The 27,311-nt window shown below is 46.5% G+C and overlaps 1 protein-coding gene across 1 annotated transcript; it reads right to left on the bottom strand.

Moving 5' to 3' along the window:
• On the bottom strand, nucleotides 1-26,575 carry LOC147099506 (tumor protein p53-inducible protein 11-like). Its single transcript, XM_085969704.1, has 7 exons — nucleotides 26,095-26,575; nucleotides 18,966-19,137; nucleotides 7,931-7,989; nucleotides 6,171-6,219; nucleotides 4,645-4,744; nucleotides 3,748-3,849; nucleotides 1-1,298 (listed from the first exon to the last, which is right to left on the bottom strand). Exons 2-7 carry the CDS (start codon nucleotides 19,092-19,094, stop codon nucleotides 1,165-1,167), a joined length of 573 nt encoding a protein of 190 aa, XP_085825830.1. The 5' UTR covers nucleotides 19,095-19,137; nucleotides 26,095-26,575; the 3' UTR covers nucleotides 1-1,164.
• Nucleotides 26,576-27,311: the final 736 nt, after the last annotated feature.

Genomic DNA, 27,311 nt, shown 5'->3' with positions numbered 1-27,311 from the left:
ACATGTTAATCTTTATTGAATTAGACACTTGTACAGAATAGACACCCAGACAGAAAGTGACAGAATATCTGATGTCACCTTGCGTCACAGCACGGATTTTGAAATGGCAATTTTTTAATCGAACTATCATTTGAAACTTAAACTGAAAAGCACATTCTCGTCCTTTATGTTTTTATTCACCCGACCTTCTCGCTGAGAGACTGCCCGATCTCCGGATTCTGGGGGCCAGTTAAATTCCATGTTAAATGTAATCTGTTTGGGCTGCAGTGAATCACCGCCACCCCGTATCCCTGCTGGGGCAAAGTGCAAGCTTCAGCCGAGCCCCCTCCCGCAGTGATCGGGAGTTCTCCGTGTTGTGAGATACCTTGAGCTGTGGCTCGGCCTCCAAGTCTGTGTGATTTTAGTTATTTTTGAGTACAACTTTTCAAGATAACCAAAGAAGTTGCTGCAATTTCAGTGAGTTATCGGTGCGATTTCAGTCAGATATCGGTGCGATTTCAGTGAGCTATCGGTGCAATTTCAGTGAGTTATCCGTGTAATTTCAGTGAATTATTGGTGCAATTTCAGTGTTATCCATGCAATTTCAGTGAGATATCAGTGCAATTTAAGTGAGTTACTATTGGTTACTGATGGAATCAAAGTTCCTCCCTCCCTCGGTTTCCCCTCTTCCCCGCCCTCGGTTTCCCCTCTTCCCCTGCTCACGGGTGGCTTCCTGGTTCTTGGAACTTCTCGCACAATAGCTGCTGGCACGAAACCACGAGCAAAAATACTCGAGTACAGGGGAGGGGGGACCCAACCCTTATAAGGTAAATGCAGTTATATTTGCAGGCGTCACGTGAGCAGACATCACGTGGTCAGAGGTCCAACCTCCTGGAATACTTCTAACAAGGCGATCCAAAGTAGGGCTTCTCCATTGAGGTTGGGATTGAACTTTATTCCATATCTAAATGGAGTGCTGAGTGTCCTGATATTGGAAAGCACCCCAATCTCCAGCACAAACATCCCCCATCTTAACGGGCACTGCTGACTGTGGATGGCAGAGGATGGGGGCTGGGATGGTTGGGACTCTTTAATTCATCAATTGTTTAGGCTCGCAGACTGGGTAAGAGTCTCTCATGGTTGTTGGTTGATGCTTGTTATAAAATCAGACTGCCTTCTGCCGCGTTAGATTTTCTTGGGTTTCCGTCCAACTTGTATGTAATAGAAAAGTGAAAGGACCCCAAATAATGCGTAACCCGAGAGCAAGACTGCCGCATCCTGGGTGAACGGGCCTTGATCTATAGCTGCAGCCAGCATCACTGTAAGGCAACAGAGAGAGCCAAGAGTTAAAGGATTCCCTGAACTTCACACACATGTCCATCACAGATCTGTAACAAGTGGAATTAAATCGGCCACCATTGCTAAAGCATCCCCCAAGAATATTGTCTCTCGTTTCATGAACACTTCTTTCATTAGCGCTGTGTCAGCTGTGGCTCAGTGGGTAGCACACTCGCCCACTTGAGTCAGAAGGTTGTGGGTTCAAGTCCCACTCCAGGAACATTGAGCACAAAAAACTAGGCCGACACTCCCAGTGCACTGCTGAGGGAGTGCTGCACTGTCGGAGGTGCCGCATTTCGGATGAGATGATAAACCGAGGCCCCGTCTGCTTTCTCAGGTGGACATAAATAGATTCCAAGGCACTATTTTGAAGAAGAGCAGGGGGAGTTCTCCCCCGTGTCCTGGGCCAATATTTGTTCCTCAGTCAACATCACTGAAAAAACAGATTATCCGGTCATTGCTGTTTGTAGGAGCTTGCTGTGCGCAAATTGGCTGCTGCGTTTCCCACATTACAACAGCGACTACACTTCAAGGCTACGGACCAAATGCTGGAAAATGGGATTAGAATAGACAGGGCTTGATGACCAGCACGGACGCGATGGGCCGAAGGGCCTCTTTCTGTGCTGTATGACTCTATCTATGACTCTAAAAAGCACTTCATTGGCTGTAAAGCACTTTGGGACGTCGGGGGTTGTGAAAGGCGCTGTATAAATGCAAGTCTTTCTTGTCTTAACTCTTTTTAGGTCTCAGCCGTGGCTCAGTGGGCAGCAGTCTTGCCTCGGATGTCAGAAGGTTGTGGGTTCAAGCCCCACTCTAGAAACTCGAGCACAAAATCCAGGCTGACACACCAGTGCGGTGCTGAGGGAGTGCTGCACTGTCAGAGGTGCTGTCTTTCGGATGAGACCTTAAACCGAAGCCCTGCTTTGCATTTCGACAGCGCCTTTCACAACCTCAGGACGTCCCAAAGCGCTTTACAGCCAATGAAGTACTTTTTGAAGCGTAGTCACTGCTGTAATGTGGGAAACGCAGCAGCCAATTTGCGCACAGCAAGCTCCCACAAACAGCAATGTGATAATGACCGGATAATCTGTTTTAGTGATGTTTGTTGAGGGATAAATATTGGCCCCAGGACACCGGGGAGAACTCCCCCTGCTCTTCTTCGAAATAGTGTCACGTCCACCTGAGAGAGCAGACGGGGCCTCGGTTTTAAAGTCTCATCCGAAAGACGACACCTCCGACAGTGCAGCGCTCCCTCAGCACTGCACTGGGAGCGTCAGCCTAGATTTGCTCAGGTCAACACTGACCGGAGAAACTTGTGTTGAGAATCTTGGTCTGTGGCAGATGCGGCTTTTCCTGTTTACTAGAGAAACCGCGCTTGCCGTAGGCGGAACCCTAGGACTCAACGCTATAATATTAATGATCTAGAATATATATTAATGATCTAGATGAGGGAACTAGATGTAATATCTCCAAGTTTGCAGACGACATAAAGCTGGGTGGGTGAGTGTGCAGTGAGGAGGATGCCGAGAAACTCCAGTATGATTTGGACAGGTTGGGTGATTGGGCAGATGCATGGCAGATGCAGTATAATGTGGATAAATGCGAGGTTATCCACTTTGGTGGCAAAAACAGGAAGGCAGATTATTATCTGAACGGCAATAGATTGGGAAAAGGGGACGTGCAACGAGACCTGGGTGTCCTTGTGCACCAGTCGCTGAAGGTAAGCATGCAGGTGCAGCAGGCGGTTAAGAAGGCAAATGGTATGTTGGCCTTCATAGCGAGAGGATTCGAGTACAGGAGCAAGGATGTCTTGCTGCAGTTGTACAGGGCCTTTGTGAGACCACACCTTCAATATTGTGTGCAGTTTTGGTCGCCTTATCTGAGGAAGGATGTTCTTGCCATGGAGGGAGTGCAGCGAAGATTCACCAGACTGATACCTGGGCTGGCAGGAATGACGTATGAAGAGAGATTGAGTCGATTAGGCTTATATTCGCTAGAGTTTAGAAGAATGAGAGGGGATCTCATTGAAACTTATAACATTCTAACAGGACTAGACAGACTAGATGCAGGAAGGATGATCGCGATGGCGGGGGAGTCCAGAACCAGTAGGTCACAGTCTAAAGATAAGGGGTAGGCCATTTAGGACTGAGATGAGGAGGAATTTCTTCACCCAGAGAGTGGTGAACCTGTGGAATTCTCTACCATAGAAGGCAGTGGTGGCCAATTTATTAAATATATTCAAGAACGAGTTAGATATGTTTCTTAAGGCTAAAGGGATCAAGGGATATGGGGAGAAAGCAGGGACAGGGTACTGAATTTGGATGATCAGCCATGATCTCATTAAATGGTGGAGCAGGCTCGAGGGGCCAAATGGCCTACTCCTGCTCCTATCTTCTATGTTTCAATGTGTGAGCACTCGGACGTACGCACCTAGAAACTCCACGGTGAAATAGCAGGTCTCCGACAAGAGTGTCCATCGAATAATCGCCTTCTCAGACGTGTAAAAGGCGTTCCATAAGATCAAAGAAATACCTTTAGTCAAAAAGAGAAAAGTTGTATTTTGGGAGCGCACCCATTGGAAACATAGAGAACGTAAATATATATTTATAGATTTATACAGGAGCCGACACTGAGATAGGCATGACTTTCATCGTGTGTGAATTGTTCCCTGTTAGTCTACATGTACTTTACCTGCACAGGAGCAAAGCTGAAACTATACACATGAGCCATGCAGCACTAGACCTTTATGTGTCCTGTACATGCACTACAACAACAACTTGCATTTATACAGCACCTTTAACGTAGTAAAACGTCTCAAGTCACTTCACGGGAGTGTAATCAGGCAAAACAAATTGACACTGAGCCAAAGAAGGAGACATTAGGACAGGTGACCAAATGCCTGGTCAAAGAGGTCGGTTTTATGCATCGTCTTAAAGGCGGAGAGAGAGAGTGGAAGAGGTTTAGGGACTTAATTCCAGTGCTTGGGGCCAAGACGGCTGAAGGCCCGACCGCCAATTGTGGGATGAAGAGAGTGGGGGGTTGCACAGGAGGCCAGAGCTTGGCGGAACGCTGAGATCTCGGAGGGGGTTGCGGGGGTGGGGGGGTGGCTGGAGGAGGTTACAGAGATAGGGAAGGGGGGCGTTTTAAAATCGCGGCGCAGGACATAGCTCTGCGAGATTGGACCCGTAATCCGGCCTGGAGTAGCGCAGTCGGGAAGTTTACGACATCAGGAGTCACGGCCCGCACTAATCAACAGGTGCGGGGAACTTGCGCGAGGATGAGAGGCGTTTCTTAATTCAACATTTTAATCTGTGGCTCACGACCTACTGAGTAATGCACCGCCATAGAGTCTGAGGGACGCTTTGCAGGACAAGCCGGACTCTTCCTGGAACAGCCAACCATGCAGCATTCTGGGAAACGCCAGGGCCTAAAGTAGGAAGAAAATTATACATTAAATCTCAGGCTGTCCAGGGAAAGCAACCCTTTTGTTTTCAAAGTATCTCCCTACCCTTCCCCATCTTTTCCCTAATAAAGATTTGTTCCCCCTCCCCCCACAGCTCTTTTCACCATGGACGTACAATCCCTCTACACCGCCATCCCCCACCAGGATGGCCTGAGGGCGCTCCGCTTCTTCCTTGAACAGAGGCCCAACCAGTCCCCATCCACCACCACCCTCCACCACCTGGCTGAACTTGTTCTCACATTGAACAACTTCTCCTTTGACTCCACTCATTTCCTCCAAATTAAAGGTGTTGCTATGGGTACCCGCATGGGTCCTAGCTATGCCTGCCTTTTTGTGGGATATGTGGAACACTCTTTGTTCCAGTCCTACTCGGGTCCCCTCCCTCACCTCTTTTTCCGGTACATTGATGACTGTATCGGTGCCGTTTCCTGCTCTCGCCCTGAACTAGACAATTTAATTCACTTTGCCTCCAATTTCCACCCTTCCCTCACCTTCACATGGTCCATCTCCGACTCTTCCCTTCCCTTCCTCGACTTCTCCGTCTCCATCTCTGGGGATAGGTTATTGACCAACATTCACTACAAGCCCACTGACTCCCACAGCTACCTGGACTACACTTCCTCCCACCCCGCTTCCTGTAAGGACTCTATTCCATTCTCCCAGTTTCTCTGTCTCCGCCATACCTGCTCCGACGATGCCACCTTCCACACCAGTGCTTCAGACATGTCAAGGTGTGGTCTCACGAAGGCCGTGTACAACTGCAGCAAGACATCCTTGCTCCTGTACTCGAATCCTCTCGCTATGAAGGCCAACATACCATTTGCCTTCTTAACCGCCTGCTGCACCTGCATGCTTGCCTTCAGCGACTGGTGCACAAGGACACCCAGGTCTTGTTGCACTTCCCCTTTTCCCAATCTATTGCTGTTCAGATAATAATCTGCCTTCCTGTTTTTGCCACCAAAGTGGATAACCTCGCATTTATCCACATTGTACTGCATCTGCCATGCATCTGCCCAATCACCCAACCTGTCCAAATCATACTGGAGTTTCTCTGCATCCTCCTCACAGCACACACGCCCACCCAGCTTTGTTTCATCTGCAAACTTGGAGATATTACATCTAGTCCCCTCGTCTAGATCATTAATATATATTGTGAACAGCTGGTGTCCTAGCACCGATCCCTGCGGCACCCCACTAGTCACTGCCTGCCACTCGGAAAAAGAGCCGTTTATTCCAACTCTTTGATTGGGTCCCCTTTCCTGATATTGTTGGTTATGCTCTATGGTGCTATTGGACATTTACTTGAATGATATAAAACACTTGGCCCAAGAAACCCATTTGCAATCACCGGTAATATACAAAAGGTTTGTGTCGAAGAACTTGAACTGACCAGAATTCCAGCAATGGAGAATGTGACTGCAGAGATGAGCTGCCAGTACCTGAAAGAAGAGGCAATGTGAAAGTGGTTAGGTTGCTCACTCTACTTGCACTAGGTTTCTTTCAATTCAGCAAGGTAAGGATCGCTCACTGTGTAACTGTATGGAGCTTCTGTTTATTCAGCAGGGTAAGGATCACTCGCTGTGTAACTGTATGGAGCTTCTGTTTATTCAGCAGGGTAAGGATCACTCGCTGTGTAACTGTATGGAGCTTCTGTTTATTCAGCAGGGTATGGATCGCTCACTGTGTAACTGTGTGGAGCTTTTATTTATTCAGCAGGGTAAGGATCACTCACTGTGTAACTGTATGAAGCTTTTATTTATTCAGCAGGGTAAGGATCACTCACTGTGTAACTGTGTGGAGCTTTTGTTTATTCAGCAGGGTAAGTATTGCTCACTGTGTAACTGTATGGAGCTTCTGTTTATTCAGCAGGGTAAGGATCGTTCACTGTGTAACTGTATGAAGCTTTTATTTATTCAGCAGGGTAAGGATCACGCGCTGTGTAACTATGCAGCTTCTGTTTATTCAGCAGGGTAAGGATTGCTCACTGTGTAACTGTATGAAGCTTTTATTTATTCAGCAGGGTAAGGATCACTCACTGAGTAACTGTGTGGAGCTTTTGTTTATTCAGCAGGGTAAGGATCGTTCACTGTGTAATTATGGAGCTTCCATTTATTCAGCAGGGTAAGGATCACTCACTGTGTAACTGTGTGGAGCTTCTGTTTATTCAGCAGGGTAAGGATCGCTCACTGTGTAACTGTGTGGAGATTTTGTTTATTCAGCAGGGTAAGGATCACTCACTGTGTAACTGTGGAGATTTTGTTTATTCAGCAGGGTAAGGATCACTCACTGTGTAATTGTATGGAGCTTCTGTTTATTCAGCAGGGTAAGGATCGTTCACTGTGTACTTGCTTCGTACTATAAAAATTCCATATTATATTTTTTCGTGTGAATTTTTAGCGAGGCCAAGTATTGTGAATTTAAACTGGATTTCTGTTAGCTGCGCTCTAAAAAAATTGCTCTTGTCTTTGCTTGTGGAGAATGTGAGACAAATACACAGACACGGGAATGATGGGCCGAACGGCCTCCTCCTGTGCTGTAGGTTTCTGGAAATGTCTGGGAGGCAGTCTGCCTCTACATATACTATTGCCTATAAACAAAACAAGGGTGTCAGACTTGGCTCAGTGCTAACCCCGTTCCCGCCACATAATATAAGGGCACACTTCTCTGTTCAGAGGTGGTTCGTTCTGCTTCAAACAATAAATAGAAGACAAAGATGCTAGGGACAAGTCTGAGCTCTCACTCCTAGGTGTCAGCTTGGCTCAGTGGGTAGCACTTGTCATGAATCTTATCATGGCTCATGAAGTAACACTGGGCGGCCAGCTGGTGGCGCCGTCCAAGGAGCATAAATACTCGGGCGTGGGCCCAGCTTGCTCAGGATGTTTCTGTAACCAGGAACTAGTGATGTAACTAGAATCTCATGGTTGTGAAACAGTTGATTAAAGCCTTGTTTTATACTCAAACCAAGTGCCCAGTAGTCTTTTTACATCAGCACTCTTGCCTCGGAGTCAGAAGGTTGTGGGTTCAAGCATCCACTCCAGAGCACAAGATCCAGGCTGACACTCTCGTGCTGCACTGCTGGAGGTATTGGAAAGAAGTCATTTTTTTGTCGTAGAAGTTAAGTTGGGGTTTAGGTAAATTTTCCTTCATTACCTGAGGCCAAATGGCTCATGAAGAGCAAACTTGAATTCGTTCCCCAACATCTGACTGATCTGGGGGAGAAAATGAAAAATATTATTTCAGTTGCAGTACCTACACGACGTGGCTGACTCTTAACTGACTCGCAGGAGTGGCCTTAGTAAGCCACCTCAGTTGTATCAAACCACTACACTTGCAGTGGTTCAATTTAAATGGAGAGAGGTTACAAAATGCTACAGTTCAGAGGGACCTGGGGGTCCTTGTGCATGAAACACAAAAAGTTAGCATGCAGGTGCAGCAAGTAATCAAAAAGGCAAATGGAATGTTGGCCTTTATTGCAAGGGGGTTGGAGTATAAAAGCAGGGAAGTCCTGCTACAACTGTACAGGGTATTGGTGAGACCACACCTTGAGTACTGTGTACAGATTTGGTCTCCTTATTTAAGGAAGGATATACTTGCATTGGAGGCAGTTCAGAGACGATTCACACGGTTAATTCCAGAGATGAGGGGGTTGACTTATGAAGAAAGGTTGAGCAGGTTGGGCCTATACTCATTGGAGTTTAGAAGAATGAGAGGTGATCTTATTGAAACATATAAGATACTGAGGGGGCTCGACAGGGTAGATGTAGAGAGGGTGTTTCCCCTCGTGGGGAAATCTAGAAGTCGGGGGCATAGTTTCAGAATAAAGGGTCGCCCTTTTAGAACTGAGATGAGGAGGAATTTCTTCTCTCAGAGGGTCGTAAATCTGTGGAATTCTCTGCCCCAGAGAGCCGTGGAGGCTGGGTCATTAAATACATTTAAGGTGGAGATAGACAGATTTTTACAAGATATGGGAGGGAAGGGTTATGGGGAGCGGGCAGGGAAGTGGCTTTGCGCCCAAGATCAGCCATGATCTTATTAAGTGGCGGAGCAGGCTCGAGGGGCCGAGTGGCCTATTCCTGCTCCTATTTCTTATGTTCTTATGAGAAGGCCCAACATCACTTCCCAGGCCAAGTAGGGATGAACAATAAATGTCGGCCTTGCCAGCGACACCCACATCCCGAGAATTAATTAAAAAATCTAATCCTGTGAGAGATGTTGACGGCAATGTTCCCGGCCATGCAGCTCTCGGGACCTCCCACGCAGCCAGCTCGCCGGCTTTCCAATTTGAAAGGTCATGCTTACACGTGGTATTTTGAATGGGCCGCGCACCCAAAAACAAAATAAATGGGAACATTGGTTGACGGCCTGATCAAATCATTTGCACAAAACACACTCAAATACACATTGACACTCATGCGCTCTCACACACACACTCACAAACAGACATGAAAACACACTTGCACACAAATACAAACACACGCTCTCACACACATTCACAAATGCACTCACAAACATCTTCTTCTTCTTAGGCAGTCCCTCGGAACCGAGGATGACTTGCTTCCACACTAAAAATGAGTTCTCAGGTGACTGATGAGTCCAATGCGGGACCGACAGTCTCTGTCACAGGTGGGGCAGACGGTGGTTGAAGGGGCGGGTGGGTGGGGTGCTTGGGTTGACGTGCGCTCCTTGCGCTGTTTGCGCTTGGCTTCCGCTTGCTCCCGGCGAAGAGACTCGAGGTGTTCGGCGCCTTCCAGGATGCTTCTCCTCCACTTTGTGCGGTCTTGGGCCAGGGATTCTCAGGTGTCGGTGGGGGATGTTGCACTTTTTCAAGGAGGCTTTGAGGGTGTCCTTGAAGCGTTTCCTCTGCCCACCTGGGGCTCTCTTGCCGTGTTGGAGCTCGCACTCACACAAACACACAGGCACACACTTACAAACTCACACAGGAGCGCCCGAACACAAACACACATGCACACATTCCCAAACACACCCACGCACTTGCAGAAACCCTCCCTCCAAACATGTACAAGCAAAAAAGACAGGACATGCTGTTGAATCCATGCCAGGTACGTTTGAAAAGAACGATGGTTAATTTTAGCGGTGCAACCCTTGGCCAGATGGTCCTGTTTAGCCAGTTGTGATAAAAGGTCATTACTCTCCCAGATGCTGTTCAACCTTTTGTGTTTTTCCAAGAATGTATAAGAACATAAGAAATAGGAGCAGGAGTCGGCCATTCGGCCCCTCGAGCCTGCTCCGCCATTCAATGAGATCATGGCTGATCTTCGACCTCAACCCCACTTTCCCACCCGATTCCCATATCCCTTGATCATCCTTAATATTCAAAAATCTATCGACCTCTGCCTTGAATATACTCAATGACTGAGCCTCCACAGCCCTCTGGGGTAGAGAATTCCAAAGACTCACCACCCTCTGAGTGAAGAAATTTCTCCTCATCTCAGTTCTAAATGGCCGAACCCTTATTCGGAGAATATGACCCCTGGTTCTAGCCTCCCCAGCCAGGGAAAAACATCCTCCCTGCATCTACCCTGTCAAGCCCTGTAAGAATGTTATGTTTCAATGATAATTTTTCTCTTTGGGGACCGATTATCAACATGAATCGATCTCGGGGAAGGTACAGTATGGTTAGATGCAGAGTGAAGTGCCCCCTATACTTCCCAACTATGCGGCTCAGCCCGGACATTAAGATTGGTGGTACAGTAAGAAGTGTAGACTGGAGCATAAAATTACAAAGAGACATTGATAGATTAGGTGAGTGACCAAAACTGTGGCAGATGGATTTCAACGCAGGTAAGTGTGAGGTCATCCATTTTGGAACAAAATAAGGATTGATCCAAGTATTATTTAAATGGTGAAAAGCTAGGAACAGTGGAGTTCTGAAGAGATTTAGGGGTCCATGCACACAGATCACGAAAATGTACAGGAAACTCTCGATTTACCGGCACCCAAACAACCAGAAACCTTGGTTAACCGGCAAAATTCAGGAGTAGGTTCAGTTAAGTTTTTCTTCATATTAGTGGCCGTTTCTTGATTCTTGGCTGTGTAATCGGGGGTTCCTGCACTTGTTGCTAAGCAACAGGGATGCTTGGTCTGTGGCTGGGCTTCTTGCACCTGTTGCTAAGCAACAGGGAAGCCTGGATTTGTTGCTGTGTACTGTAATGATATCAGCAAATAGTGATGGTATTTGCCTGTTTGATTATGATGCCTTACCAGCATGTTTGCCTGATTGATTACTTATGCCTGACCAGCAGAGGGCATGTGAGAGACAAGCAGTTTGGTTTTACTTTCATTTTAGATGGATCTCTAAGATGGTGTCTCCTGTAATGCTGTTAACTGAGTTGAACATACTTTAGATAAAAAGTCATTCTCTTTCATAAATGTCTCGTCATTGAACCCACATACAAATTGATACATGGTGTCAGAAGTGATTGAAAGAGATGAAGAGGAAAAATCTGAAGTTAAATCAGCTCTCCACATATTAGCAAGCCAAAAGAGAACATCGTTACTTACCATTGGAGAATAGCTAACGAAGTGAAAAAATGGAAGGTTTACACCCACCGGCGAAGCTTCAGTTGACAGGTAATGTGGCTGAAAATAGGAGAAGGTTCAAACAACGTTTGGAATTGTATTTAGTGGCAATAGGAGCTGACGAGAAAAGTGATAAAATGAAAGCGTCAGTGTTCTTACATGTCGTGGGTGATGAAGCGCTGGAGGTGTATAATAACTTCACATTTGCTGCTGATGGAGACAAAATGAAGCTAGATAAAATAATGGAACAGTTTGAGGCCTACTGCATACCTAAACGTAACGTGACGTTTGAGAGGCATAGATTTTTCACATGTGTACAGAAAACGGGAGAGACTATTGATCAGTATGTGACTGAACTGAGAAACCGAAGCAAAACATGTGAATTTGGGGGACTGACAGACTTGCTGATAAAAGACAGACTGGTGTGTGGTATTCCAGATAATGGTCTAAGGAAAAGACTGCTAAGAGAGCAAGATCTAGACCTGGGAAAAGCCATAGCACTGTGTAGGGCTACAGAGACTGTGAAGTCGCAGGCAAAGGAGCTGTTCAGTGACAGTAGCTGCAACGTGGATGCAGTGAGTAAGAACGGACACAAACCGTTTAACAAAAAGAGCGCCAATGTGAAAAAAGAGGCGTGGCCAGTGAACAAAAATGAAAGGGACAATCGAAAGTCATGTAGTTGATGCGGTACACAGCATCCACCAAAAAAGTGTCCAGCATATGGTAAAACATGCAATAGTTGCAACAAAAACAACCATTATGCCCGTTGCTGTAAGAACCAAGTGCAACAAAGCAAGGTCCATGCAGTAAATGAAAGCGAGATAGAGGAGTACTATGTGGATGTTGTGTCAGAAAACGAAAAAGAAAAAAGAGACTGGATGTTGACACTAAAAGTGAATGACATACATATTCCATTTAAATTGGATACTGGAGCACAAGTTAATGTGATATCAGAGACCGATTTTAAGAAAATTAGACCCAGACCAAAGATACATGGAATAAAAGTGAAAGTGACAGGATACTCAGGTACTGATATACCAGTGAAAGGAAGATGCATTGTCAAAGTGACACACAAGGACAGAGAGCACACGCTAGCATTAATCGTGGTGCCAAAGGATGTGCAAGCCATACTAGGTTTAAAAGCCTGTGAGAGACTGAACCTGGTAAAGAGAGTCCTCGTTGTGGAAAGCGAAGGAGAGACAGTCTATGATGAACTCATGAAAGAGTACAACGATCTATTTAAGGGTCTAGGCTGCATTCCAGGAGAACACACGATCAGAGTAGATAAAAGTATGCCAACGGGCATACATCCATGCAGAAAAGTTCCGTTTGCTCTTCAAAAGCAACTGAAGGCAGAGTTGGACAGGATGGAAAGCCTGAACATGATTCAGAAGATAGATGAGCCAACTGAGTGGGTGAGTTCCCTCGTCGTTGTGGACAAAAAGAATGGAAAGCTCAGAATTTGCCTGGATCCAAGAGATCTAAACAGAGCAATAAAGAGAGAGCACTTCAAGCTTCCTACACGTGAGGAAATCATGTCACAGTTTGCAAATGCAAAGTATTTCAGCAAGTTAGATGCATCATCAGGATTTTGGCAGATGAAATTGGACGAAGCAAGTTCAAGACTGTGCACGTTCAACAGTCCATTTGGCAGATACAGATTCCTAAGGTTACCATTTGGCATTGCCTCAGCTCCTGAAGTGTATCACAAAACTATCCATATGATCTATGAGCATCTGGAGGGAGTTGATACATCAATGGATGACATCATAGTATGGGGAACCACGAGAACTGAGCATGACGAGAGACTGAAAAAAGTGCTGGAAGCAACAAGGAAAACAAACCTGAAGCTGAATAGAGAGAAATGCCAGCTCGGGGTGACAGAACTGACATTCGTGGGAGATATCCTTAGCAGTGAGGGCATCAGACCAGATCCCAGAAAGGTGTCCGCCATTGAGAATATGCCAAAGCCACAATGCAAAAAGGACGTGCAGAGGTTTAATGGAATGATCAACTACATGGGGAAATTCATATCCAACCTCTCAGAAAAGATGGCGCCACTGAGAAGACTAACTGAAAAGAACATAGAATGGGAATGGAATCATGAGCATGAGAAGTCATGGAGCGATCTAAAGAAACTGCTCACAGAGGAACCAGTTCTGAGGTTTTATGACCCAGCGAGACCCATCAAGATATCATCAGATGCATCACAGAGTGGGCTCGGTGCCGTTCTTCTGCAAAAATATGACTACTGGCAACCTATTGCATATGCATCGCGCTCAATGACAGACGCGGAGACGCGATATGCTCAAATAGAAAAGGAGCTGCTCAGCATCACATACGCCTGTGAAAGATTTCACCAGTTTGTGGCAGGACAAGCAATCAGTGTAGAGACTGACCATAAGCCCTTGATTGCATTGTTCCAAAAGCCACTAAATAGCTGTCCGCTTAGAATACAAAGAATGATGATCAGGCTGCAACGCTATACATTGAATGTTGCGTACACACCGGGTAAGCTGATGTATACAGCAGACACGTTGTCCAGAGCCGTTGACCCAAGTGAGCCTGCAAACACCAAAATGGATGAAAAAGTGAACGCCTACGTGGACATGATCACAAGTGCACTGCCCATAGCAGATGCAAAAATGGAGCTCATAAAGACTGAGACAAACAAAGATGAAACAATGAGACGACTGAGGAAAAGCATCTTGGATGGATGGCCCAACATGAAGCAAGACTGCTCACCTGACATGGCAGAGTACTGGAACTGCAGGGCGGAACTATCAGTGGTCGAAGACATCATCTACAAAGGAAGTAAAATAGTTATCCCAAACAGTCTGAGAAGAGAGATGCTAAAAAGGATCCATGGAGGACATCTGGGAATCGAAAAGTGTAAGAAAAGAGCACGAGAGGTGATGTACTGGCCACGAATCAACCAAGATGTGACAAATGAGGTGTGAAACTGCACAATATGCCTGAAATATCGAGCAAGCAATCCGGTAGAACCACTAAAGCCACACCCAGCGCCAGACAGACCTTACCAGAAGGTAGGCGCTGACCTATTTGTATGTCAAGGGAAGGACTATCTTGTAGTCACAGACTATTACTCCCTGTATCCAGAGGTTTGTAGACTGTACACCACCGCTGCAGATGCTGTGATAACATGTATGAAAGCCATATTCTCCAGACATGGCGTGGCAAGCGAGGTCTTCACAGACAACGGACCCCAGTTTTACAATGCAAGTTTCCGACACTTTGCCAAAGAGTGGGACTTTGTCCACACAACGTCAAGTCCTCACTTTCCACAGTCCAATGGACTAGTGGAAAAATCGGTCCAGACAGTGAAAAGACTGATGTACAAGGCAAAAGACAGTGGAACTGACTTCTACCAAAGCATGCTTGTATACCGCACAACGCCGCTCGAGTGTGGTATGTCACCAGCCCAACTCCTTATGGGACGCCGGCTAAGGTCAAACCTACCCATCCCGGAGAACCTCCTGAAAACAAAAGAGGGGGAGAAAGTGAGGAAGTTCAAAGAACAACAGAAAGAAAAGCAAAAGTACTACTATGACAGGGGAACACAAAACCTACCTGAACTCCACACTGGTGACCAAGTAAGGTTCAAAGACAAAACAAACATATGGACTCAGAAGGGAACTGTCCTGAGTGAAGTTCAACCAAGATCATACACCATTCAGACAGCTGAGGGTGCTGTTCTGCGAAGAAATCGTCGAGATCTTCTCAGGGGACCAGCCACAGCAGGTCAAAAGACTGATACTGTTGAACAACCTGATCACACAGCAGGTCAAAAGACTGATACTGTTGAACAACCTAATCACACAGCTGAGAAATCATCATCGGAGGCAACAACTCAGATTCAAGGACAATCAATCAGAAAATCCTCAAGACACGTGAAGCCTCCTGAGAGACTCATTGAGCAAATTTAAGGACTATTGTTATAGAAGGAAGTAATGTTATCTTATTCTTTCTTCAAGTTCTAGTGTATTTACATATTTCATTTGAACACACAAAGCAAGGTAAAAAAACCTTGATAATGATAATGATAATGTAAGTTCATTAAGTGTTACAGTTAAAATGCAGATTAATACAAAGAAAACATGTTGTTAGTTAAAAGTAAAATACTTTTGTTTTAAGAAAGGGAGATGTAATGATATCAGCAAATAGTGATGGTATTTGCCTGTTTGATTATGATGTCTTACCAGCATGTTTGCCTGATTGATTACTTATGCCTGACCAGCAGAGGGCATGTGAGAGACAAGCAGTTTGGTTTTACTTTCGTTTCAGATGGATCTCTAAGATGGTGTCTCCTGTAATGCTGTTAACTGAGTTGAACATACTTTAGATAAAAAGTCATTCTCTTTCATAAATGTCTCGTCATTGAACCCACATACAAATCGATACATGTACAGCGCTCTCGCACCTTTTAACTATAACTCTCTGTAATCCGGACTTTTTGATAAACCAGCACCACGCCGGTCCCGTCAGTGCTGGATAAAAAAGAGTTTTCTGTAGTAGGACTAGTCAGGTACAAAAATAATCAAAAAGGCTAATGGAATGTTAGTCTTTATAATTAGAGGGTTAGAATTTAAAAGGGATGAAGTTTTGCTACAGTTATACCAAGCTCTGGTTAGACCACATCAGGAGTGCTGTGTACAGTTCTGGGCACCACACCTTAGAAAGGATATATTGGCCTCGGAAGGAGTGCAGCGCAGATTCACCAGAATGTTACCAGGGCTCCAAGGGTTAGATTATGAGGAGAAATTACATAAACTGGGCTTGTGTTCCCTGGAATATAGAAGGTTAAGGGGTGATTTGATTGAGGTTATTAGGATTTTGAAAGGAATTGATAGGATAAATAGAAACATAGAAGATAGGAGCAGGAGTAGGCCATTCGGCCCCTCGAGCCTGTTCCACCATTTATTGAGATCATGGCTGATCATCCAAATTCAGTACCCTGTCCCTGCTTTCTCCCCAAATCCCTTGATCCCTTTAGCATTAAGAAATATATCTAACTCCTTCTTGAATATATTTAATGAATTGGCCTCCACTGCCTTCTGTGGTAGAGAATTCCACAGGTTCACCACTCTCTGGGTGAAGAAATTCCTCCTCATCTCAGTCCTAAATGGCTTACCCCTTACCCTTAGATTGTGACCCCTGGTTCTGGACTCCCCCGCCATCGGGAACATCCTTCCTGCATCTAGTCTGTCTAGTCCTGTTAGAATTTTATAAGTTTCAATGAGATCCCCTCTCATTCTTCTAAACTCTAGCGAATATAAGCCTAATCGGCCCAATCTCTCCTCATACATCATTCCTGCCATCCCAGGTATCAGTCTGGTGAACCTTCGCTGCACTCCCTCCATGGCAAGAACATCCTTCCTCGAATGATTTAATAAAATCATAGATTCCATACCAGTCCGTGTCCATATGCAGCAAGACCTGGACAACATTCAGACTTGGGCTGACAAGTGGCAAGTAACATTCACACCACACAAGTGCCAGGCAATGACCATCTCCAACAAGCAAGACTCTAACCATCTCTCCTTGACATTCAATGGCATTACCATCGCTGAATCCCCCACTATCAACATCCTGGGGGTTACCATTGATCAGAAACTGAACTGGACCAGCCATATAAGTACTGTGGCTACAAGAGCAGGCCAGAGGCTGGGAATTCTGCGGCGAGTGTCTCACCTCCTGACTCCCCAAAGCCTTTCCACCATCTACAAGGCACAAGTCAGGAGTGTGATGGAATACTCTCCACTTGCCTGGATGAGTGCAGCTCCAACAACACTCAAGAAGCTCGACACCATTCAGGATAAAGTAGCCCGCTTGATTGGCACTCCATCCACCACCTTCAACATTCACTCCCTCCACCACCGGCGCACTGTGGCTGCAGTGTGTACCATCTACAAGATGCACTGCAGCAACTCGCCAAAGCTCCTTCAACAGCACCTTCCAAACCCGCGACCTCTACCACCTAGAAGGACAAGGGCAGCAGACGCATGGGAACACCACCACCTCCAAGTTCCCCTCCAAGCCACACACCATCCTGACTTGGGCCTGTATCGCCGTTCCTTCACTGTCGCTGAGCCAAAATCCTGGAACTCCCTTCCTAACAGCATTGTGGGTCTACCTACACCATATGGACTGCAGCGGTTCAAGAAGGCGGCTCACCACCATCTTCTCAAGGGCAATTAGGGATGGGCACTAAATGCAGGCCTAGCCAGCGACGCCCACATCCCATCAATGAATTAAAAAAAACATTAATATGAATAGCAGTGATTGCAAACATCCTTCCTAAGATAGAGAGAAAGTTTTTTCTACTGTTTGGGGGGAGTCTAGGACAAGGGGACATCACCTTAAAATCAGAGTCAGGCCGTCCAGGAGGGAAGTTAGGAAACACTTCACGCAAAGGGTGGTAGAAGTGTGGAACTCTCTCCCTCAAAAAGCAGTAGATGCTGGGGCTCAATTAATCATTTTAAATCTGAGATTGATAGATTTTTGCTATCGAAGGGTATTAAGGGATATGGAGCCAAGGCGGATGTATGGAGTTAGGATATAGATCAGCCACGATCTCACTGAATGGCGGAACAGGTTCGAGGGGCCGAGTGGCCTCCTCCTTTTCCTGACTCCAGAAAAGTGCCCCCGAGCACACTGTTGCGATATTTCTCCATTTCCCACGCCAGTGGTGTTGGGGCCTTTCTGAGAGTAGAGGCAGACCAGTGCTGCGGGCTCATGCCCACCAGGAACTGGACCGAGAATGCCCAATCTCATTTCACACGATCTCATTTCACACGGGACCCTTACAGAGAGAGAGAGAGAGAGAGAGATCCCATCAGTCTGGGCTGGGGTCGAACCCGAGTCGCAGAGGGTGCAAGTTAGAAGGATGTTGGCAATCACTGCTATTCATATGAATTATGGTATGGAATCTATGATTTTATTAAATCATTTGAGGACTAGAGTACAAGGGGGTGGAAGTTATGCTGCAGCTGTACAAAGCCCTGGTTGGACCACACCTGGAGCACTGTGAGCAGTTCTGGGCCCCACACCTTAGGAAGGATATATTGGCCTTGGAGGGAGTGCAGCGTAGGTTTACCAGAATGATACCCGGACTTCAAGGGTTAAGTTACGAGGAGAGATTTCACAAATTAGGGTTGTATTCCCTGGAATTTAGAAGATTAAGGGGTGATCTGATCGAAATTTTCAGGATATTAAGGGGAACAGATAGGGTAGATAGAGAGAAACTATTTCCGCTGGTTAAGGAGTCTAGGACTAGGGGGCAGAGTCTAAAAATTAGAGCCAGGCCTTTCAGGAGTGAAATTAGGAAACACTTCTACACACAAAGGGTGGTAGAAGTTTGGAACTCTCTTCCGCAAACGGCAATTGATGCTGGATCAATTGTTAATTTTAAATTGGAGATTGATAGATTTTTGTTAACCAAAGGTATTAAGGGATATGGGGCAAAGGTGGGTATATGGAGTTAGGTCGCAGATCAGCCATGATCTCATTGAATGGCGGAACAGGCTCGAGGGGCTGAATGGCCTCCTCCTGCTCCTGTGTTCTTTCCTAAGGCCAATTGAGCAGCACGTCCAAAGTCGCTTTACCCCTCAGAAGGCAGCATTACCTTTGATCGATGGATCTCCCCCTCGTCATCTTTCCCGCCGACTCCGAGGATTTTCCTGCTCTTCAGCCTGCTCACGAGATCAGTCTGGCTGTGTTTTTTCATCAGGAAGCTGTGCGGTTTGACTGCCATGCTTGGCCTCTCCCCCTGTTACCCCCGTACTCCAGGTCAAAGGCTGGAACACAGAAAGCAAAGAGATGGCTCGGGGGGTTAATCCTGAGGCACTGTGGTAATAGAGAGTGCATTTATTATTTAATATCAAACTGGTCTATTATTTACAATATTTAGGGACTAAAACCATTAGGCTTTTATCTACAAGCCCCTGAAGTCTTTGCCTTTGCTTTAAAGTGTGACAAAAACGCTATAGCTTTTTAAGAAACTTAGCTGTTTTCTGGGAGTTATATAATTTACAAGTGCTATAGGGCAGTAGCTCCTGTGCTTTGACCCTCAATCCAGAATGAAAAAGCAAATTATTATTTAAATGGAACGAGACTACAAAATGCTGGGTACAAAGGGATCTGGGGGTCCCAGTACATGAAACACAAAAAGTTAGCACGCAGGTACAGCAAGTAATTGGGAAGGCAAATGGAATGTTGGCCTTTACCGCAAGGGGTATGGAGTATAAAAGTAGGGAAGTTTTGATGCAACTGTACAGGGCGCTGGTGAGACCGCACCTGAAGTACTGCGTACAGTTTTGGTCTCCATATTTAAGGAAGGATATACTTGCATTGGAGGCAGTGCAGAGAAGGTTCACGAGGCTGATTCCTGGGATGAAGGGGTTGACGTATGAGGAAAGGTTGAGCAGGTTGGGCCTTTACTCATTGGAGTTTAGAAGAATGAGAGGTGATCTCATTGAAACATATAAGATTCTGAGGGGCATTGATAGGGTGGATGCTGAGAGGATGTTTCCCCTAGTGGGGGTGTCTAGAACTAGGGGGCATAGTTTCAGGATAAGGGGTCGCCCATTTAAGACGGAGATGAGGAGGAATTTCTTCTCTCAGAGGGTCGTGAATCTTTGGAATTCTCTACCCCAGAGAGCTGTGCAGGCGGAGTCATTGAATATATTCAAGGCGGAGATTGACAGACGTTTGAACTACAAGGGAGTCAAGGGGTGTGGGGAGAGAGCGGGAAAGTGGTGTTGAGGACAAGATTGGATCAGCCATGATCTTATTGAATGGCGGAGCAGACTCGAGGGGCTGATTGGCCTACTCCTGCTCTTGTTTCTTATGTTCTTATGTAGACCTTAAACCAGGATACGCCCTCCCTCTCCCCACATTCAGTAGTTTGTTGGACTTACGTTGGTTGCCATGTTTGTCCACATATATAGAATCATAGAACAGTGCAGCACAGAAGGAGGCCATTTGGCCCATTGAGTCTGCGCCGGCTCTTTCAAAGAGCAACCTCTTATATTATTAGCAATACAGTAACTATTAATTCATTGGGGCATCCCGAGGACGCGAAAATGCAATTTTCTTTCTCATCACACCGCTCAGAAAGATCCCAAAGGTCTTCCCAGTGGATTACTGTGAAGTACGACCCACAATTGTATTGTTGGTCAGCTTGGCAGCCATTTTTGAACACAGCATGATCCCACACGCGTGAATGATCAGTTAATGTGGGGTCTGACATGAATCGGTCATTCATGAAAGACTTATGAAATAATACTGAGCGGCCTACGGGTGGCGCTGTCCAGGGAGAGTATAAATACTCGGGCACGGGCCCAGCTTGCGCAGGACATTCTTAACAGGAACTAGTGAAGGACACAACTAGACCTCCATGTTGTAAAACAGTGGATTAAAGCTTTGTTTAACGCTTAGACCAAGGGCCTAGTAGTTTTCTTACATCAAGGTCTTTCCAGGTTCTTGTTGCCCGAGGGTGGCTGTGGCCTGGGACACCATGAAAACCCGCCCCTTTTCTTCAAATAGGGTTCATGGGGCCATTAATGGCCTCGGTTGGATCACAGGAACAAGGGGGAACAGGGTCTCAGGGGTGCCGAATGGCCTCCTTCTGTGCTGCACTCTTCTATGATTCTATGTATGTGGGCAAAACGTGGCAACCAACGTAAGTCCAACAAACTACTGAATGTGGGGAGAGGGAGGGCGTATCCTGGTTTAACCTGACAACACTGCACTCGCTCAGTACTGCACAGGAGTACCAGCCTAGACCTTGAAGTAGGGCTTAAATCTATAATTGTCCGACTCAGAGGTGAAATTTCTACCAACTGAGCCAGGGCTGGCTAAAGTGTCTTGGAGTCTGGAATCCAATATGGAGAAAGAAAAGAAAAAAAAAATAAAGAAAAGAAAGGATAGGAAGGAAGAAAGAAAGAAAAGACTTGCATTTATATAGTGCCTTTCATGACCTCAGGACTGTAGGTGCTTTATCAGTTATCAAAGTGCTTCATAGCCAATGAAGTACTTTTTGAAGTGTATTCACTGACGTAATAAAACTCACTACGCACTTGGTTCGAGTATAAAGCAAGGCTTTAATCAACTTGTTTCAGAACATGGAGGTCTAGTTGTACTTCACTAGTTCCTGTCTTACAAAATGTCCCTGAGCAAGCTGGGCCCACGCCCGAGTATTTATACTCCTTGGACGGCGCCACCAGCTGGCCATCCAGTGTTATTTCATGAGTCGTTTCTTTATGATGATGAGATTTATAACAGTCACTGTTGTAATGTAGGAAACGTGGCAGCCAATTTGCGCACAGCAAGCTCCCACAAACAGCAATGTGATAATGGCCAGATAATCTGATTTTAGTGATGTCGGTTGAGGGAGAAATATTGGCCCAGGACACCGGGGAGAACTCCCCCCTTGCTCTTCTTCGATATAGTGACCGCGGGATCTTTTACGTCCACCTGAGAGAGCAGACGGGGGGCCTCCGAAAGACGACACCTCCGACAGTGCAGCGCTCCCTCAGTACTGGACTGGGAGTGTCAGCCTTGTGCTCGAGTGGGATTTGAACCCACGACCTTCTAAGAAGACAACGCATCCGCAACAGTTGGGGGGGGGAAAAAGGCGCGAGAGGAGAAATCGTTCTGCCTCCAAGTCAACAAAATTCCTCTGGAAATCAGCAATAAAACATAAAAGCGTTCAAACCACCTAACATGCCAAAGGCTGTGGCCCCTTCCTGCTTAACGTCTGAGAAGTGAGCGGGCGAGCTTCTGCAGTGGAAGCGCGCACGATTCAAAGTAATCCCTGGTGAGGATTGAATTCTAAATTCATCGTCTGAAAGAGCTCAGATTAGAACTCTGTGGTATACTACATTGTCTGCGAGCTTCACTCCACCAAACACCACCATCCCTGGGTTTTTGTTTTCCCTTTGTAACTCCATTTCTAAATGTCATGTCTCCTGTCTATCCTTAGTGGTAATTTGGAAAAGAAAAACACACACACAGCGTTGCGCACTTAATGGAGCTTTAGGCAACATCAGCTAGTCGCAGAATCAGTAATAAAGCACCTACAGCACTGACGTTCTGCCAAATCAAATTGCGGCTGTTTTCTAAGCACCCTAATGCTCTTTTATCGTAAGAACATAAGAAATAGGAGCAGGAGTCGGCCACACGGCCCCTCGAGCCTGCTCCGCCATTCAATAAGATCATGGCTGGTCTTCTACCTCAACTCCACTTTCCTGCCCGATCTCCATATCCCTCGATTCCCCTAGAGTCCAAAAATCTATTGATCTCAGCCTTGAATATACTCAACGACTCAGCATCCACAGCCCTCTGGGGCAGAGAATTCCAAAGATTCACCACCCTCTGAGTGAAGAAATTCCTCCTCATCTCAGTCCTAAATTGCTGACCCCTTATCCTGAGACTGTGACCCCTGGTTCTAGACTCTCCAGCCAGGGGGAAACAGCCTCTCAGCATCTACCCTGTCAATCCCTCTCAAAACCTTATGTGATCACCTCTCATTCTTCTAAACTCCAGAGAGTATAGGGCCCATTCTACACAATCTCTCCTCATAGGACAACCCTCTCTTTTTCTTCAAAAATGTTCGCCCCTTTTTCCCTCTCCATTGAATTCTCTTGTTATTCATTCATGGGATGTGGGCGTCGCTGGCAAGGCCAGCATTTATTGCCCATCCCTAATTGCCCCTTGAGAAGGTGGTGAGCCGCCTTCTTGAACCGCTGCAGTCCATGTGGTGAAGGTGCTCCCACAGTGCTGTTAGGGAGGGAATTCCAGGATTTTGATCCAGCGATGATGAAGGAATGGATGATATATTTCCAAGTCAGGATGGTGTGTGATGGAGGGGATCTTGGAGCTGGTGCTGTTCCTATGTGCCTGCTGCCCTTGTCCTTCTAGATAGTAGGGCCACAGACACCAGACACGCCTGGCCATTCTTCACAGGTGAGAGCCCATGCTTCACTGTTCACTTACAGTGTTACTTTCTCAACTAATTTCCTACATTACTGAGTGTGGGATCTTGCTGTGCGCAAATTGGCTTCTGCAAATTACAACAGTGACTACACTTCAAAAAGTACTTCATTGGCTGTAAAGCGCTTTGGTACGCCCTGAGGACGTGAAAGGCGCTGTAGAAATGCAAAATAAAAACAGAAAATGCTGGAAATACTCAGCAGGTCAGGCAGCATCTGTGGAGAGAGAGAAACAGAGTTAACGTTTCAGGTCGATGACCCTCCGTCAGAACTTGTATAAATGAAAGTTTATCTTGTCATTCGCTCCTACTGTGCTGAATTCCCAGGGCCTTGGGGACTGGGTTTTTCCCTCTTAGGTTTGAATCCAGCCCACACTAATGTGATGAAACTCTCCTCTCCCTGGAAGGTGAAGATGAGTTTGCTCAACCCAGTCCCAGTTTCCAAGAGGCGTTAGTCCGTTCATATTTCATACGAACATACAAATTAGGAGCAGGAGTCGGCCCCTCGAGCCTGCTCCGCCATTCAATAAGATCATGGCTGATCTGATTACTCCACACACCCGCCTACCCCCGATAACCTTTCACCCCCTTGCTCACCAAGAATCTATCTACCTCTGCCTTAAAATATTCAAAGACTCCGCTTCCACCGCCCTCTGAGGAAAAGAGTTCCAAAGACTCACGACCCTCTGTGAGAAAAAACTTCTCCTCATCTCTCTCTTAAATGGGCGACCCCTTATTTTTTAAACAGTGACCCCTAGTTCTAGATTCTCCTACAAGAGGAAACATCCTCTCCACATCCACCCTGTCCAGACCCCTCAGGGTCTTATATGTTTCAATCAAGTCACCTCTTACTCTTCTAAACTTTCATCATAAAGTGGCTTACATTTATCAACATTCCTCAGAGAAGCCGTAAGGTTGGCTGGTGTGGGGAATAGGGTCATCACGCTGGTGCGGTGGCGAGTGCTCTTCTGAAGTTGACCTTCAGGGGTCTTGTTGGGGTAGAGCAGAGGGAGCTTTACACTGCACGTAGCCCATTCTTGGGGCCTACAGTTGATGCCAAAAGTCCGCCATTGCCCGGTATTGAATACCTCACTCTGATAAGAAGGAAAGCACTGCCCAACAGTTGCTGGGATCCAGTTACACCGGTGTAAGCCAGCCTACGGGGAGATGGTCTAAGTGGCCATACTTCATGTGTGACCCTAGTTCCTGATGTTAGCAAGCTACTTGACCATGTGGGCGTCAAGGTCGATCCCTTTTCTGTCCTCACCTGATGTCCAAATGCACAGTTTCCAGCAAAGTCATAGAGTTATACAGCACAGAAAGAGGCCCTTCGGCCCATCGTGCCCGCGCCGGCCATCAAGCCCTGTCTATTCTAATCCCATTTTCCAGCACTTGGTCCGTAGCCTTGTATGCTATGGCATTTCAAGTGCTCATCTAAATGCTTCTTGAATGTTGTGAGGGTTCCTGCCTCTACCACCCTTTCAGGCAGTGAGTTCCAGATTCCAACCACCCTCTGGGTGAAAAAGTTTTTCCTCAAATCCCCTCTAAACTTCCTGCCCCTTACCCTGAAACTATGCCCCCTGGTTATTGACCCCTCTACTGGATAGTGATCGGGAGCTGAACTTTTTTAACCCCCGCTCCCTGTCCTAGGGGTACTGAGGCAAATTGTAGCACCCAGCAGCTAGCTCAGTAACAACTGGGGCTTGACCCTGCGAACACACCTGGTCTCAGTACGGCTCGGCACCACACTGGGTAGAGAGAGAGAAAGAAAGAGAGAAAGAGAAAGAAAGAAAGAAAGAAAGAAAGAAAGAGAAAGAAAGAGAGAAAGAGAGAAAGAGAAAGAGAGAGAGGGAGAAAGAAAGAAAGAAAGAGAGAATGAAAGAAAGAGAGAAAGAAAGAGAGAAAGAAAGAAAGAGAGAAAGAAAGAAAGAGAGAGTGAAAGAGAATGAAAGAGAGAATGAAAGAGAGAGAGAAAGAGAGAGAGAAAGAAAGAAAGAAAGCAAGTAAGAAAGAAAGACTTGCATTTCTATAGCAACCTTCACAACCTCAGGACATCTCACAGCGCTTTACAGCCAATTAAGTACTTTTTGAAGTGTAGTCAATTTGTGCACAGCAAGCTCCCACAAACAGCAATGTGATAATGACCAGATAACCTGTTTCAGTGATGGTGGTTGAGGGATAAATATTCACCAGGACACCGGGGAGAACTCTCCCTGCTCCTCTTCGAAATAGTGGCCATGGGATCTTTTACGTCCATCTGAGAGAGCAGACGGGGCCTCGGTTTAACGTCTCGTCCGAAAGAGGGCACCTCCGACAGTGCAGCACTCCCTCAGCCATGTGGCCCCGCAGCGCTCCGGGGGGGGTGGGGTCCTGCTTTTGAACTGAATTGAAAAAAACAAGCACATGCACGAACGTTTGAATGGGTCGCACAGCCCGTTAAAGGGGCCCCTCAGTACTGCACATGATTGGCCCTGGGGACATTGGGGACAGACACATGGTGTGTACCCGAGGTGCAAGTGAGTTACGTTGCCTGGCATCAGTCAGTAGTGTCTACTTTATGAAACACCACTGATCGCCTACCATCCACTCTCCATCCAGCCACCAGAAGGAGTTACCAAAGCTTGCGATAAAGTGGGCAGCTTTTAGATCGAATGAAGAAAAGAGTCTCTCACTGGCAGCTCAGGGTTTTGCTGGCACACTAGACAGTGAGAACAATTAATATAAATATTACATGAGCAAATCAAAGATGTTCTGTACATACCTTTGTACTTGCGGCCAGGATTCCTGCTCAGGTTGTTAATTTATCGTGTTGCAATGATTCTCTTTTGCTCTGTTTCCAATGGCTGGTCTTGCTCTGGGTATTATGTGTGTACGAGACAGAAAGAGAGTGCGAAAACAGGCAGAGACGCAGCCTTACCTTAAAGTATGGAATAGAGGTGCAGGGCAGGATGTTTGGTGAAGTAAATCTTATTAAAGGGACCTAACGTAAGATCTCCAACTTCCCCAATTCCCAAGATCAGAGGCGGGGGGAAATCTGGCAAGTGTTCAACGTGTGAGACCCAGAATAACCAGCACTTCAGGCTTGCCTGTACAGCAAACAAATGAGACAAAATAGAGTCATATACACCTGTGCTCGCTGACCTACATTGGTTCCCAGTTCGGCAACACCTCCATTTTAAAATTCTCATCCTTGTGTTCAAATCCCTCCATGGCCTCGCCCTCCTCCCTATCTCTGTAACCTTCTCCAGCCCTGCCACCTTCTGAGATCTCTGCGCTCCTCCAATTCTGGCCTCTTGCACATTCCCCGGTTTTAATCGCTCCACCATTGGCGGCCGTGCCCTCAGCTGCCTGGGCCCCTAAGCTCTGGAATTCCCCCCCTAAACCTCTCCCGCCTCTCTCTCCTCCTCGTTCCTTAAAACCTATCTCTTTGACCAAGCGTTTGGTCACCTGTCCTAGTATCTCCTTATCTGGCTCGGTGTCAAATTATGTTTGATAATCGCTGCTGTGGAGCGGCCTTGTGATGTTTTACTACGTTAAAGGCGCTATATAAATGCAAGTTGTTGTTGTTGTATAGGATTGTATCGGCTTGTGCTGAAAGGAAATGTGTAATGCATGGTATGAAGAGCGATATGCCTGAGCATGTTACAACCCATTGAGTTATTGTTTACTCCGTAAGTAGCAAGAAGTCTGCATTATCTCTCTCCACAGATCTCTCTGCTGTTTAATGTGCTTTTACTCATTAACTGAAGGTGTTAACTCTCACTCACTGGGGTATGGCTCCATGGGCATTGCCCACCCCCCAATGCCTTGCCCACCCCCCAATGCCTTGCCCACCCCCTGGTGCCTTGCCCAACCCCCAATGCCTTGCCCAACCCCCAATGCCTTGCCCACCCCCTGGTACCTTGCCCAACCCCCGATGCCTTGCTCACCCCCTGGTGTCGTGCCCACCCCCTGGTACCTTGCCCAACCCCCGATGCC

This window comes from Somniosus microcephalus, chromosome 28, assembly GCF_052327205.1.
Source record: "Somniosus microcephalus isolate GS21.2 chromosome 28, FLI_Smic_1.0, whole genome shotgun sequence".
Classification (NCBI taxonomy): domain Eukaryota; kingdom Metazoa; phylum Chordata; class Chondrichthyes; order Squaliformes; family Somniosidae; genus Somniosus; species Somniosus microcephalus.
This window is presented reverse-complemented; position numbering and strand designations above follow the sequence as displayed.